The sequence below is a fragment of the Sebastes umbrosus genome, chromosome 16, assembly GCF_015220745.1.
Source record: "Sebastes umbrosus isolate fSebUmb1 chromosome 16, fSebUmb1.pri, whole genome shotgun sequence".
Classification (NCBI taxonomy): domain Eukaryota; kingdom Metazoa; phylum Chordata; class Actinopteri; order Perciformes; family Sebastidae; genus Sebastes; species Sebastes umbrosus.
The window spans coordinates 19599423-19615736 of NC_051284.1; the positions used below are offsets into that span (position 1 = coordinate 19599423).

Below are 16314 nucleotides of genomic sequence, written 5' to 3' on the forward strand. Positions count from 1 at the left end.
CGAGGAACAGAAGGAGACAAGAAGAAACCACATGAGGGGCTGAGGACAGGACGACTGGGGAACTCAGGAGCTCTGCAGCGAAGGAAAACCAAAGAAATCCAAGCAGAAAGCTGTGGTGTAATTATTCACTACGCAAGATGAAAGACCACGCAAATGTGTGGCGTAGTGTAATCCTGAATATAGAAAAATAATATGAAATCAAATAAATAAATAGATCCGGTTTAAAAAGACATAAAATAGACTTTGTCCTCTCCGATAGGAACAAAACGAAGCTTCAATCAACCGTTTTCTTTGGCTTCACACAACATATTTTTGTCAAAGGGTTTTATGACTCACACAATATTCGGCGCAATGGCAGAATTTGCTGCATTATGTTATTCTGAGTGACGTGCAAGTGCTCGACAAAATTAGCTGTAAACAGGAAATGAAAGCGAGAGGACAGAAAAATAAATGCACGGGGGCACACGACGCAGGAAACTGCTGCACAGCTCTGAGCAGCATTTTGCAGCCTATCTGAAAGTTTATCTAGTGACTTAACCATCTGTTTTAGAAAAAATAAATATCATACAAGTTGAATATCACAGTATATCACACTTCCAATTGTGTATATTTAGACTAACCCTTATTTCAAGTATCTGTATACTAAAATAAGTCCAACTCCGAGGCGACAAATGCATATAATCTGCATTTCATCTTTATATAATGAAGAAGCTGTTCTTCTCATGTGATTCATCAGAGGACACGCGAAGTGAAACCACATTCGCATCACAAGGCCGAGCAGAGTTTTCAAAACAAGTTGGTTTCGACACCATTTTAATTTATTTAATAACAAAGGGACTGTACTGTCAGACAATTATTTAACAACTAATTAATTAAGAGTTCAGGAATGAGGAGAGCGTCATTTACAGTATGCCATGTTAAAGTCCTCCCTGGGGAAATTCTGAGGTCTCTTGTGCACAAAATAGCACGTGTTATATGACCAAAAATATGTCTGGATTATTTTGGCAAGTGAATCGTACTTTTTGTCTCAGCAGGTGAAGTAATATTCTCACTATTTTTTTTTTTGGAGGTTAAGAGAGGGGAGGACAGGAGACGAGAGGAGAGGAGAGGAAGGCCAAGTGTATCACTAAGCAGTTCTCAGTTGGCATTCTCTCACTGAGGGGCCAAAGCCTCTCCAAGAGGTGCCATTACATTCCACAGCCATGACAACCAGCGCCGGTGTTTTCTGAAAGCTGCCACTTACTTCCTACTGGTAGGATGGGCCGGGTTGAAATGTGTACCGGTTCAGAAATACCCCAGCGACTCCTTCTAGATTTTTATTAGACAAAAGATTATTCTGGTTATTCTATATTTTTCGTAATGTCAACAAATCTCAAGAAGAAAACCAAAAACCAACATGAAGGTATTATCAAGTATCTGTGTAGCGTTATATACGTTAGTCCTCTGTGCCATACACCTCCACTGTTGTCCAAGAACAATCAATACTGTATATAAGAAGTGGATGTAGTCACCGTGACGTCACCCATTGGTTTGTCGACTGCCGTTTTGAAGCCTCAAGTTCGGCATTTTGGCCGTCACCATCTTGGTTTTTGATCGTCGCCATCTTGGTTTTTTGCAACCAGAAGTGACACGAGAGGGTGGAGCTAAGTATAACCAAACGTTTTAGGCAACCAAAAGTGTTACAATTAACTTTCACGAACTGAAAACACACTGTGAAAGGGGTTAAAGTTGTAAGATCAAAACATGGACAACTCCCAGACCGGACAACGCCGTGGTAGCGACCTGTCAATCACAAGGTAGCCCCGCCCTAAAGCGTCCCCTGCTTTATGATCTATTTGACTATAAATGGGACCATAATTTACTAAATGAACATCATGCTGTATTGAAGAAGACTTGAAACTATCGATTGAGACCATAAACTCATGTTTACAATGTTTACTGAGGTAATAAATCAAGTGAGAAGTAGGGTCATTTTCTCATAGACTTCTATACAATCAGACTTCTTTTTGCAACCAGAGGAGTCGCCCCCTGCTGGCTATTAGAAAGAATGCAAGTTTAAGGCACTTCAGCATTGGCTTCATTTTTCAGAACCGGAGGTTGCCGCCTGTCAAAAACACAACACTATTGCACACCTTTCTTAAATACAATGATCACACACTTTGACATGTATTTAGAGTCAGGCCCACACACTCCATCCTGATGACCTAAATACTCACCAATGCACCAAAAATGGTCCCCAACAAATGCAACATTTACTGCCGTTTGAGTAACGTTTGTTAAAAACTACAGCTGACCAGCTGTTTTAGGAAATTACTGAGCCTTTTTGAAAAATGCATTCATTCAGAGATTCATGTCTTCACTAGGAACAAATAGTCTTGCAGCTGATCCACAGACAGCGTAAGGAAGTCAGAAAGTATAGACAGTTGGGAGACTAACACATTTTAGTTTTTTGTCTTTTCAATGGATTTCTTGACAGTGAGAACAATACAGAATAACGCAGACAGCCTTGAAACAGCGTGCCACAGCAGCTTAACTCAAACAAAAAGGCGAGACATTACTGTGAAAAGTCTGAACATTTTACTGTAAAAGCTCAGGTCAGCCAAGCAAACAACAGACTTCCCGTTTTCAGCCAGAAGATGGCAGCACAGGCCCGGCCATTTGTCCAACAGTGTCTGTAACACAAGCCCACCACTAAATGTTTTACTGACACTTGGAACAACATACTGTTTACTCCTCTTCATCAAACATGCATTGTTGCTCTACTGACAGCACGTTGCCCACACCAGCAAGTAAGACTCTGTCGACTGAAGACGCTTGATATTAAAGACAAAAAACAGAGATAAAATGTCTCATATTTGATCCATAATCGAGATACTTGTGACATTTCATTTGATGCTGTCAGTCAGACGTTTATAGACCCACATTTCCTCTCTCTCCGTCTCTCTCTCACACACACACACAGATACAGAGAGCACAATAAGAACATTAAAGGCTGTGGCAAAAATGGCCATTTTAAGATGTATGTGTAAAAATTGATAGCTCTTTTAGCTACTAACAAAATCCATTTGACTTCTCTGATTCGGCTCTCCAAGTAAAAACTCACAGAAATAGCGTTTTTTTTAAATGAAACAACAAGCTTATTTTTTATTAATTGTCATGTATTGTCACCTGTCTCCCTCAAACTTGCAAATCCTCTGGACCTATTGTTTCTCTGTAGTGTCACCCGGCTCATCCAGGTATAAGAACAAAGCATAGCCTGGTATAGTTTACAGGAAACCACTTAGGCCAGATCCTGCCTGTAATACTGTGTGTAAACAAAGAAGCCATGAAAGATTGATGTAAATGTTCAAACCTCAACCTCGCTGTCTCGTCTCAGAATCGGCATCAGCGTGATACGTACTAATCAATCAATACTAAAGTCAATTTAAACACTGACAGTGGGACCAGCTGGCTTGTTATCGTTACTGTGGTTAGTTTGGCAATTGGTGATACCTAAACTAACCCATCACAGTTACACATACTGCTCGGTCAGGCTGTATTATAAAATAAGCTCATGCTAAAGTACATGTCAGAGTTTACAGTTCAAGTTTGATTCAGGCTTATGTTTTGAGTTATTATTGGATGGCCCAGATTCCACCACTGTCCATTCAGCCTGATTCAGGGTTATCTTACATGGTAATATCTGTTTCCTCCAGGTTCGTCTGGCGATGCAGCTGATTGCACATCATTTGCATTACAGATAAAGCTGACGGGCAGTCTGCGTCGCTATAAATTATGTAGTGAGGAAAGGCCTCAAAGTTAAAAAGGCGGTTATGACGATCCACTGAGGCTATGAATTGTTAATATGATTCCCTTCATCCACATGGGCCAAACATGCAATCTTAGATAAAGGTCATCTACAGTAGCGTTTTCCAGGTGAAGAGTAACAGCTTATCTATGTATATGACAGCGTTGTAGTCAAGACCACCTAAACCAAGTCGTGACCAAGACCAGAGTGTATAGAGACTGAGACAAGACTAAGATGAATGAAGGGCGAGAACTTATAGATTGTATATAAAGATGGACGACATGACAGCTCCCCAAAACACCTCGATCGCCCCCTGGTGGCTGGCTGCAGTGTAGGTCATAAATCCCGCCCCCTCCATGTTAACGGATGGGGCATGGGCCAATCTAAAAAGTCAAAGTACACGTCAAATAAATTTTTTCCCAAAGATGGTTTCTGTCATTTCATGTAGTTCTTATCACACTGATGTATGTTCAAGTGTTTATTTTTCTGATAACTTTGGTTTTAATTAGTTATTATGCTATAAAAGGGGATGAGACGTCATGATTGACAGCTGGAGGCTCGGGAATTGTACGAGAGAGGAGATGTAACTTTAACCTTCCATAACCGTCACGAGTCTGTGTAATAGAAGACGTGTCAATTTGATCATAAATGTAGTTATAGATATAGTGTGGTTAGTTGTTGTGTCTTTCTAGCCAAACAGCTACCGTGGTGGTAATGTAGCAGCTAGGTGGCTCACGCCAGCAAGATGCAGTCGTGCTTGGCTTGTGATTGGATCGGGCGGATGTATGGGCGGGAGCTCAATACCTCTGCTCCAGCTCCCTTATCACTACCGCGCAGACTCTGGCTCCAAATGACATCAAAATCTCAAGACGGCAGCTCCCGTATCCGGGATATTTTGGCTTCACTTTTGTATAGTGGGAGGAAGTGGAGACGCGTCGTCCATCTTTATATACAGTCCATGGGCGAGACCAAGTCAAGGCCAAGACCAGCGCTAATCCCACACTGCATGACACAGTTACGATAAAATGTGGAACATGCAAATCATGGTCACTCCTCAAATTGATCTGAAAGACCCACATTCCCATAAAAAAAGCAAAGCAAACAAATAGAAACAAACACTAAGGAGCTGAAATCAACCCAACCATCTTTATTCAACACTTCTTTATCATGCCACGCTTCCTCTCTAAATGCCGATAATGGTTTGACGTGGTCCCAGCCGTCTCAGTAAGTGTTGCATGGCAGAATTTACATACTACTGCGTGTTTTCTCTTTGGATGGAGTTTTGCAGATTAACGCTGTGGTTTAGGTAGCCAAATTTTATTACCGAAGATTTGGCTGACATCTCCTCCCAGACAGTAACACAACTTTCAAGTTAGAAATGAGTCATGTTATTGGTTGCATTTGAAGCAGGAAGTTTTACATCCAAGGTAGTAGACAAAGTAAAAATGCAGTCGATTATGAGACCTTCAAAAAGTGGTCTCGAGACCAAAACCGGTCTTGAGTACTACAACACGGGTATATGAGTTACTACAGAGAAGGAAAATGTAGTGGAGTTGCATTTGAAGAAAAGAGCTATAGCTTCTAATAGAGATACTGTATATTGAGGGAGGCATACCTGCCAGTGCAGGTAGTTTCTGTAGCTCTCTGTTTTCACTGAGGGGGAAAGAGGAAGTGCTGAACCTCTTCTCCCTCTTCATGGCCGAGTGTGACCCCGGCTGCTTCACCCTCATCACCTGAGTGGCGGGAGGCACTTTCTTATTGGAGCCCTGCAGAAACAAGAGTCGCAGAGGAAGAGCTCCCGTTACTGGGGCAAGGGTAGGGCGAGGTAGTTCCTGCGCCCAAAGGAAATGGCACAGGAACCAGTTTACTCAAATGTCGCTGTGGAGTTCAAAGGAGGAGAGGAGAGGAGATGAGGGGATGGAAGGAGAGGATAGAAGACAGAAGGATAGGAGAGGATGGGGAGAAGGAGAGGAGACGAAAGGAGAGGAGAAGAAGCGAGGGTGTTGTGGTTAAGGGTCAAGTTCCTTTCCGAATCAGATCAGGTGGTTCTCAGCGAAGCAACCTGATCACAGTCGGCGGTGTACTGTACTGCCTCCGTTGACAGAGCTTGTGATGGACCTCAGTGGACAGAATAATTGAGCGCAGATGGAGCTGATAAAGCTGTCAATGGGAACAAACAGCAGGTCCAGCAGTCAATCAATCAGGCCTTAGAAAACGTAATGCTATCTTAGACTGTAAGGACCATCCACTGCTGAAGGAGTTTAAGCTTTTGCCCTCAGGACGGCTGCACTCTTTGCACTTTTCTTGCACATTTGAACATTATTGTATATGTGCGCTGCTCTAGCTCTGCGTTTTATTGGGTTGATGTGTCATTGATGTTGTCTTCTTGTATTCTGTTTGTATGTGATTCCTGGCTGCAGAGCAAATTCCCCCTTGTGGGACAATACAGATAACCTAACCTAATCACTGATGCACGCCAGAAATGATTAGGACAAAAATAGCCGCTACAATGGCTTGCATTATACTACTATACAGAGGCCAAACAAGTCATGATGGGGAGAAATGTTTTCAGAGAAAATAAAGTCATAAGATAATGCTGAGATGTCACATGAGCAACTTTCATTCTAAACATTTCCAGAATTTCCCAATGAACCACCTCTGGCATATTAAGGCTGTTTACTCATTATGACCCCAATTAACATTAAAAACAAACAAACAAAATGTACAACAGTGAAAAATAGCTTGTACAATAGAAATCTCTAGAACATCCTTATTATAACAAATACAACTCAATACTTAGTTTACACTCATCTTGCTTTATGGTGTTTATGTGTTATGGTGTTTTTTGTTTTTTTTAGCTTAGTTTATATTTTTTCTACATGCTAGTAATGCATTTCTTATATGTGCAATAACATGCTGATCACTGTGCAATAATTATATAATTATCTGACGGACACTTTGTGCAATAATCTGGCAAAACTGTAATCTGGCAAAACTGTCAAGTCATCAATATACATATTGTATTTTTATATTTTATATTGTATTATCTTTTATAGTTTTTATATTTATGTTGCACTATCTCTTTTTTTATTGTATTATCTTTTAAATTTTTTGTATTTATATTGCACAATCTCTTTTTTATTGTATTATCTTTTCATTAGCACCTATGGGATTGTCACAGTCTAATTTCGTTGAACTACACAATGACAATAAAGGGCTTGAATCTTGAATCTTGAATCTTGAATGTATTGTACAGTTTTATTAAGAGTCCTCTCTGGACAGTGAAAAAGTTCAGAAATACTTACATCTTGGTCATCTGCAGGCCCATTTTTACCTCCAGATCTTTTAGATTTTCCAGGTTTAGTTTCCTACAGAGAGAAATAAACCACAACAACATTAAAGCACAAAATGCATTAGGCTATATTATACTAACATGTAAAAAAAAAAAAAAAGTACATTTGCATCAAACTTCCACTTTACCTTTTCTTTTTTGCTCTTGTGAGGCATGCTCAGATGGGGATAGTCACACACTGACAGCAGCAGATGCCTGGTTAACGCGTCTGCAGGCTACACACACTCTGATGTGGCTTTAACACACTGACCATCCAAACACACCATGTGACTGAGTCCGAGCCACAACAAGATGTCATCCCATTTCCGCAGTGGCTGCATACCACAACTCATGTGCTGTTAAAAAAAAGATATAGTTCATAATTGAGGAAAATACCGATTATGTTCGCTGTTAGTGTCCAACTTCCTGCTGCTGGCCGGCGGCTGCACTTTCTTTCTGGTCCCTCTGTGTCCTCCAGCCTATAGCCGGGAGATGTGTGTCCTTTCACCGGTTGTAATGTTTAGTAGCAGCCACAGGAGGGTGGTGTTGTATATCTCGAAAAAGAGGACAGAAGTGAAGGGTTGACAGGGGTCTCTAGATCTGATTTAGGAGCCACATGCTATAGGTCATCAGGGGTCAGCAAGCTTTACTATCAAAAGAGACATTTTATTCAAAAAAAAAAAATCTTTCTGGAGCCGCAAAACATTTGATCATTGTGATGAAGGTAACACAGTTTATAGTATATAAGTCTAATGCAGTGAGGGCCAAAGAGCAAATGTACTACGGAGTGTTAGGGCCACATTGAGGGGGGAAAATCTGAGATTTCCAGAATAAAGTCATAATATTACAAGAAAAAAAGTTGAATATTACAAGAATAAAGTCATAACTTTATGAGAAAAAAAATTGTAATATTACGAGAATAAAGTCATAACTTTACGAGAAAAAAAGTCGTAATATTACGAGAAATAAAGTCATAACTTTACGAGAAAAAAAAGTTGTAGTATTACGAGAATAAAGTCATAACTTTACGAGAAAAAAAGTTGTAATATTACGAGAATAAAGTCAGAAGTTTACGAGAAAAAAAGTCGTAGTAATATGAATATAAAGTCATAATATTATAAAGTAGTAATTTTACGTGTTATTTTCTTTTTTTCTCTTACACGTAAAATTACTACTTTATAATATTATGACTTTATATTCATATTACTACGACTTTTTTTCTCGTAAACTTCTGACTTTATTCTCGTTATATTACGACTTTATTCTGGAAATCTCAGATTTATTTTTTGCCCTCAATGTGGCTCTAATACTCCGTCGTACCGTCGTACCATAAACCTACAACAATGATAAATAAAAATGAAAATGTAAACAAAAGAAGAATTATTCATTTCCATTTTTAAAAATCCACAGGGAGCCACTGGTTGCTGACCCCTGGTCTAACCTGATGCAATGCAAAACACTGAATATAAACACCACCCAAGTTATACATTAACCAAATAGCGTTGATTGTAAAGCAGAAATCCCATTTATGGAAACTACAAATCCATATTTGAGTGAGATTATATATTTAAGTGATCTCATTAATTTATATTCCCTGTCTTCATCTATTCCATAGAGAACAACCATGGGATGTGGTTTTATTATTCCTGGGTGCTCATCTCTTCCCCATGTATCATTGTTATGTTGTTGTAATGTGTAACTCAGTCCATGTGGTGGCAGTGTTGCATCCTTTTGAACTTTGTATAAGATCCCTAGTGGTTTGCATTTACCTATTGGCAGGTGTACATGAGGGAGTCAATACATCTTACATTAGGGGCCAAGTAGTTTGTAGGAAATTCTGTCATATGAGATTGACATATAGTAAGTAGTAGATTACATCTAGTAGATTTTCTTTTCAGTAAAATTGAGCAAAACCACCCATGTGATCCTTTAATACTCATTTGCATTAAAGCAACCTCAATGAGATTACCCTTCTTGAATTTCTCCACCTCTGCCTGTAGGTTGAAAGATTAATGAACTCCTACTTAATAAACCATAGTTTACCTGTCCTTTTGACACATGCTTTCACATCTACAGCAAGCACACGTGTTTTTATCATGACTGATTGGAGAAGAAAGTGCAGATTGACATGAGCGATGAATGCATGTGTGGGCTACAAACAGAGTAGGATTGTTTTCTATTCTGGTTGTCGATGCGGCACACTGGTGCGTATTGATCAGGTGGTGTGAGAGCGTTCTGTTCTCTGAATCACTGTGTTTCCATCTCTCTCTCTATCCACGGCCAGAGCTTCATCATCAACATGGCGTTATTACTGGGTGATACGGCTCCCTTCATTTCCTGTCTCAGCAACAGCAGTGAATGCAACAGCATGGGGGGAGAAAAAAAGTTAGTGTGTGTGCATGTGTGTGTGCATGGTTGGGTGGTTGGATGAGTGTGCGTGAGACAGCACAATATGTCCTTTCTTCTCAAAGAAATGCAATAAATGAATTTCACGGGCAGCTGGTGTAATGAAGAATATCAGTGATGTGAGGGGAGATTTGTTTCTACCATCCTTCAATAAATAAATCTTCTTTTCCACATAAATCTGCCCAATGGTCTTTTTTTATTTATCGACTTCAGACTGAGAACAATTTTCTCTCTTAAATATTTATATCTCTTTTCCAGACTCTTCATTATCTTGGGTTTTTTTAGCTCTCTTTTAAACGCTTTAACCTTTGCTATTACAACTGATCCTATTTTACACTGTGCAGCGTTGTGCAGCACAGTTGGTGAAGAGTGAGTTGCCATAACACCAGCTTGTTTTATGTGAAAGCTGTCCAGCCAATGGGACTAATGAGAGGGGCTGCTCAACAAGAGCTTGTTTATTTTTCCAGGAGAGAGAGACAGAGAAAGGGGGTTGAGGGGAGACAGAAATGGACAGCTTGCTGTAATAGAAGAAGATTGCTGGAGAGAACAAAAGAGAACCAGAAGGTACAACAGGGGAAAGATGGCTTGGTTTGACTGTAATCACTGCGCTGTATCGCAGGTGCACGATCCCCAACGATAACGCATAAATGTGTATTGATTGTGTGACACAATTTGTCACGCACAAGCTCCCACACTCTGTTTGTCTGTTTGCCTGCTTTCATTGTGAAAGGGAACTGTCATGGCTTGGCAGATTGATTTAGAGGGCAATTCGAACGACTTTGGTCGAAATTTCCACCTGTCCAACAGCTTAGTTCGTGACAAAATACCTCTCAAACGAATTATGTTCAGGGTGTAAAATCTAAAATGAAAGTGAGCAGTGATATTGCAGGTGTCCCTTTGGGTAGTATTACGTTTCTTGATACAATCTGAAGCCGTGAAAAAGATAAAAAAATCGACATTTAATAAGTCTTGCTATTCTTAGATCCTCCCTTAGCCCAGTTCCAGGCTTTTTTTAGCAAGATAGGTCAAATGGGTTTGACGTTGCGTCCAATGACAGGTGTTTCTGCCGGTTCGGAGAAACAGTTGACCAATCGGAGCTTAGTAGGCGGGATTAAGAATGCTAGCTGTCCTTTGAGGCTTATTACACAAAAAGAATTGTTGGATAGATGATTAACAATAATTACTTTGCTCTTCTTTTGGCAAAACAATCTCACCTCAAGGTCCATTTAATAGCTGTTCTGGAACCCTATTCGACTGTTATCAGGCCATTAAATAGGCGTTATCGGTCGCTATAAGCACCATAGATGTGGGTCATTAGGGGCCTATTACACCTACTACGTTGTAAAAGAGAAAGCAAAACTTAAAAGCAGCACATTCTAACACGTAAAATATTTAATTAAATGTTACATTTGGAACACAAACAAAAAGGCTTCTTTAGGTTTAGGCAACAAAATTACAACTTTTTTAGGTTTAGGGAACAAAAAGTTTAGAGAAAAACATCATGTTTCGGCTTAAAATAACTGCGTTTCAAAAGTGAAAGCGAAACTTAATGCTTGTGAACACAAAGACAAATAGCCTACATGTTGGTTCCCAAGCCTCCTGAGTGTTTTGTGTCCCATCTATCGCCCCCGACCGCCACTTCTTATGGAGTTTCACACTGTCTATATTACAGCGCCTGTCGTCCGCTTCTGCTCCTGTCATAATTACTACGGTCACTAGAGGCCGCTGTCATCTTCTTTTATGCCTTCTTTCATGACCTTTTATGTTAATAGATGATAAAACCTGCTATTGGGCCCATATTGACCCACATCTGTGATGCTTATAGCGACTGGTTCTGGAGCTTTCAGTCATATTGCATGCTATTCATCAGCAGATGGAGCGTTCTTAGTAGTCGTTGAAAATAAGATGTTCAAATTTACTTTTTTTTCTGAGCAATTCAAGAACATCTCATCCATGTTGGCTTAAAAATGTAGTTTCAGTTATTTTCACCCTTGGAAACAGCAGTTGGCAAAACAATCTGACCTCAAGGTCCATTTAGTAACTGTTCTGGAGATTTCTACCGTATCACATGATCTTCATCTTCTGGGCAAGAGAAAAAATGCATTCTTATTATCAGCATGCTACCGTTAGCATGTAAACATAAACATTAGCAACTATAGGATGTTGACATGTTTACGTTTATTATGATGGAGCGCTCTCACTCTGTGTACAGAGATAGCATCCAGGTGCCCTCACCTTGCCCCGGCAGATGGCTTGTTTGATGGGCTTAGAAGAACATCATGTACCGTCTGCCTCAGGAACGTCGTCCTCTGGGATTCAACTTTCCAGCTCCTCCAAGGTGACCTTCTGGTCTTTTCGCCTGTAGCTACTTTCTGCAGTCACCTTGCCGTTTCATGCCAACTCCACTGGAGCTCACCTCGTGCTCCACAACCTACGGCTCATGCTGCACCAGCTTTAACCTCTTTTCCTTTCCCTGGGGTGTCGGAGACGCTCCCCAGATAGCTCTTCCCTGCACGGGCTCTACCCTTTGAATTTGTGTGCCTTTTACTGAGATGTCGTGCTTTCAGACACCTTTTATCATTCAATCTGAAAAGATTAAGGTTGATCCTGCATCTCAGTACATTTGGCTCTCAGAAATAAATCTTGGAATTAAAAAAAAAATGAAATGTTGACACTCATTTTGATACCAAAATCTAAAGGTAGGACGTGTTTTGACTCATCTCATCTTTTAATGCAATGTCATTTTAATTTGTATTCCTTAGAATAAAACAGACCAATATATTGAATTAGGGGTATTTATGAAATACTCAAAATGCTGGTTTATGTATGTTGATATAACTCAAATGTATATAGTCTGATTAGGCCTTTAAGGTAATGGTAATACAGTATGACAACACAGTTTGTAACCACAACCTACACACACACTGACACACAAAACAACACTACATGGCAAAGATATTTGCATTATACCTTATACCCATGCCAACATTTGTTCTGATTGGTCAAAAGTTTTTAAATTTGGTACGAACATACTTTGGGCAAGTGTCTAACAGTAAAACCTTCTTTTTTTTTACAATTTTCTTTTATATCACAATATCATTTTTTTTAAAATATTTTTTTATATGAAAAATCACACTTTTATCAATAAACAAAGTCAGGATTTTTTTTTAAAAATTGAAAAACGCCATCATTTTATTTATTAAATGTTTTCCATGTGAAATATTTTTTTTTTTACACTGCATACGTCAACTTGTTATGAGTTCATAGATACTGATACTTGATTGTGCTCCTTAGTTTCTGAGATACAGCCATTTTCTTATCATACTATATCTAGTCTTTGGGCACATGTGACTACTGTTTCTTCCTAAAATATAATGGAGTCTGTTGCAAAATCAGTAGTCGCATGTGCCCAAAGACTGGATATAGTATGATAAGAAAAAACTCACTTTTCAGCCAAACGGTTTGACCGATTTTGAAAATGTCTTCACATTTGTTAATTATTAAAAAGTTTCAGTTGTGGGCACAAATGGGTTAAGCTATTCAAAGGAATCAACATGTTTATTTCAACCTCATATAAACATTTCACAGGTGTGTTATTCATGTCTTTCTTCATTTTAGGTGGATTCCTATACAGCAAGAAGTTAACAGAGAGAATATGAAGACAATATCCTCAGAGTCGTAGTTTTTTTTTTTTCCCTTCCATCCATTACAAGTCATTATGGTTGATGCCAGACAAGCCACTTCTAATCCAGAACTTCATTAGTAACAATTAGGACGACCGTTCAGCTCTGACACAGACGTAATGGCCATTGATTGGCTGACTTGTTACACTTTGTTTCAGTAGACTACCATCATCCTCACTTCTGTCTCGTTGAAGCAATAAAAGGCCTTTTTCAAAATCAGCACCGAACACAGCTCGTGTATCTGACCTCCTCATTTATTTTAGCACCAGACAAAGTCAGAGACTCACTGACCACCATTTGCAGGGCACAGTGAGGGCTATTAGGTCCTAAATGTACTTTGAAGGGCTGGTTGTGCTAGAAAAGTATGTGAAACAGGACTTTATTTTTTATTTATTTGGCAATCTTGAAATTGAAAACAGTGTGTACATAAATGTAATTGAATTATTCAAAACTGCATTTGTTGTTTAATTTAAATAATTAGGTGGAACTACACAGTCAATGGAATATGCAATTTAAGCTTGATGGCAATCTAGATATTGACATTTTTTTTGCTAATAACTGTACATTTTAATTCTTGATTAAAAGTCAAATGTAGGTAGAGAATAGAAACTATCTCGGTTTGTGAAAACGTTTCTGTGAGAGCCAGATCTTCAGCCTTCAACTTAAATTCTCTCATCACCTTGAGAGCCCAAACAGCATCTCTCGGAGACTCTAGCCTGGATTGCGGTAGGTCAGGAGGGCCCGCCTTTTAAGAAAAGCCCTCAGGTTTTTTCATCTCTTTCTCAGAAAGCACACATGCATACAAATGAGAAAACAGCTGGCACATTCAATGCTCACTCTGCATGCACTTACAGTATAATATGATTTTAGAGGAGCATATTTGAAGTAATTCAGATTTGTTTGAAGTGCACATTAATTGTTTCAAATCAAGTTGTGAATCAGGCCCATACTGAATGAAATAGTATTCTTTGGCTGAAGGATTGTTGCCCAGCTAAGCCTTTGTGGGGAAACCTGAGATTTCAGCTTTTTCCCCCCGAGCCCTGAGCTGGGACTGAGGTGATAATATGATGTTACCGCAGATATTTCTTGCCTTTTGTCTCGAGACGAAGGCACGTCAGAGATTACAGGAATGAAGACAAGCCTGTAGCTCTGATCTGTCAGGTGGTTATGAAACACTAAAGGGGACTGTCATCACACACGTGTATACCTGCCTGCACACATATGCACAAAACATACACAGGCTTTACATATTAAATATATATGTTATAGGCTACAAGGGAAAAAAAGGCACATAAACACACATTTGAATCATGGCATCATTACGTCAGGCACGCTGCTTCATCGTTATAGTGGATCTGACATCTAACCCATGTTGACAAATGAGGTCAAAGTTGTAAAAAGAATGTAACTCCCAACCCCCCTCCCACCAAAAAACATCCATAATTTTGCATAGGATAGCTTGAGCCACGCTGTTGGTATTTCAAAAGCTTTTTTTAAATATATTTTTCAGCGATATTTAAATGTTAACCTCTGAACCACAAGATAGATAAAATATATTTTGCTAGCATCTGCATGCCCACGCATGCAAGCTCCAATGACTGTACAGTCAGTGCAATATGTACAAGGTCAGGGTAAACTCTCTGCTTTGTAAGTTACCTCGTACCGTACCTGCTGTCGTGGGATCGACAGTCTGCAGCTACAGCTGTCATCTGGTTTGTCAGTCTTTGGTTGAAACGAAGGAGACAAGCTGAGGTACCGCTCGTTCAGGAGTTTAGGTTCCTGTAGCAGCAGAGCGGATTTATTTCTTCTGTCGCTGCTGCTGCGAGAGATGGCATCACTTTTATAGATGAAATCTGCAGGCTCAACAATGTAACTGAATCCCCTCTGTGTGGGGGTCACACCCCTCTTTTCTTTTTTTTTTGTCTTTACCTCCTTTTATCTATCATAAAAAGGCCTGTCACAGCTGCAGCTGTCAGTACATTAAAAGAAGGAGGAAGAGCACGAGAGGCTCAGACTTAAGAGAGGATCTACATTAATAATCACATTTAAACATCGCGAAGATGCCTTTCTATGTTGATTAATGTTTTAATACAACAGTATATAAACTCAGATTACAAAAGAACAGCAATGGTGTAATATAAAAGTGTCATTGCTTTGTTGCTGTGATTGATTGGTTGACACCCCAAAGTGTTTAATTCCCACGCATATTTGTTGTTGCTTGTTTACAGAATGGATTTTTGTTTTACACGAATGGGAGGAAACACTGGCTGATTTTATGTAAGACCTGACAGCAGATTTGTGTTTTTACCGCTTTATCTGTTAGACATTTAATCAAACCTCATGACAGGACTTTTGTGTCTCTTCAGGTGTGAAGACAAAACCAAGTTCTTTAAAGAGAAGTCAGCATTGCACTCCATTAAGATTGACAGAGTCACAATGAACAGTTAAACAGCAGAACCAGATATGATGTCTTTTTAATTCCACTCGTTCTTTTTTGTTGTCAAAACCTAGCATCTGTATTACCCATAATGCATCTTGATCATCAACAGTTCAGCTGGAGATTCAGGTGTGTTAGGCTAGTAGCAGCTAATGTAGCCCTGAGCCACTAGCCTAGTGTTTGAAATCGCATACTAACGTACCAATAAATTAATGATTAACGTTGCGGCGAATTGCGGCTCGCTGCAATAATTACATTTTTCTCTGTCCGCACTTCACCGCTAAAAGTTATACTATGCAGATCTTTTAGTTTGCCGTTCTTTGCAGCCAAATCAAAACTGAGCTCGGAGCGCTCTCTCCGCATCTATCCATAGACATTGCATGGCAGCTCCCCGCAGGCTGCACCTCGCCGCTGCTCTGGTGTGTTTTCGGTGCAAGTATGCCATTACCAGCAGACTGTTCAAACTGAAGTATACTCAATACGTCTTCTCTGCATGGCTGTATTGATCACATGACTGTATCGATCACATGACCGTATCGATCAGGATGTTACCAGTCCGAGCTACCGCTGAATGAAAATACCTTACCTTACCTTATAAATTACCTGTTCCACTCAATGTAATATTTTCCAGTATTATTTTAAGTTGAATTAAATTGATATAATATTTCAG

General features: G+C 39.5%; 1 protein-coding gene across 1 annotated transcript; it reads right to left on the minus strand.

The window, feature by feature from the left end:
- Window positions 1–5253: 5253 nt before the first annotated feature.
- LOC119474437 (serine/threonine-protein phosphatase 2A 56 kDa regulatory subunit delta isoform-like) lies at window positions 5254–7594 on the minus strand. The gene is made up of 3 exons (XM_037746469.1): window positions 7268–7594; window positions 7093–7155; window positions 5254–5553 (listed from the first exon to the last, which is right to left on the minus strand). The coding sequence occupies exons 1-3, from the start codon at window positions 7292–7294 to the stop codon at window positions 5254–5256; spliced, it is 390 nt and encodes a 129-aa protein (XP_037602397.1). The 5' UTR covers window positions 7295–7594.
- Window positions 7595–16314: the final 8720 nt, after the last annotated feature.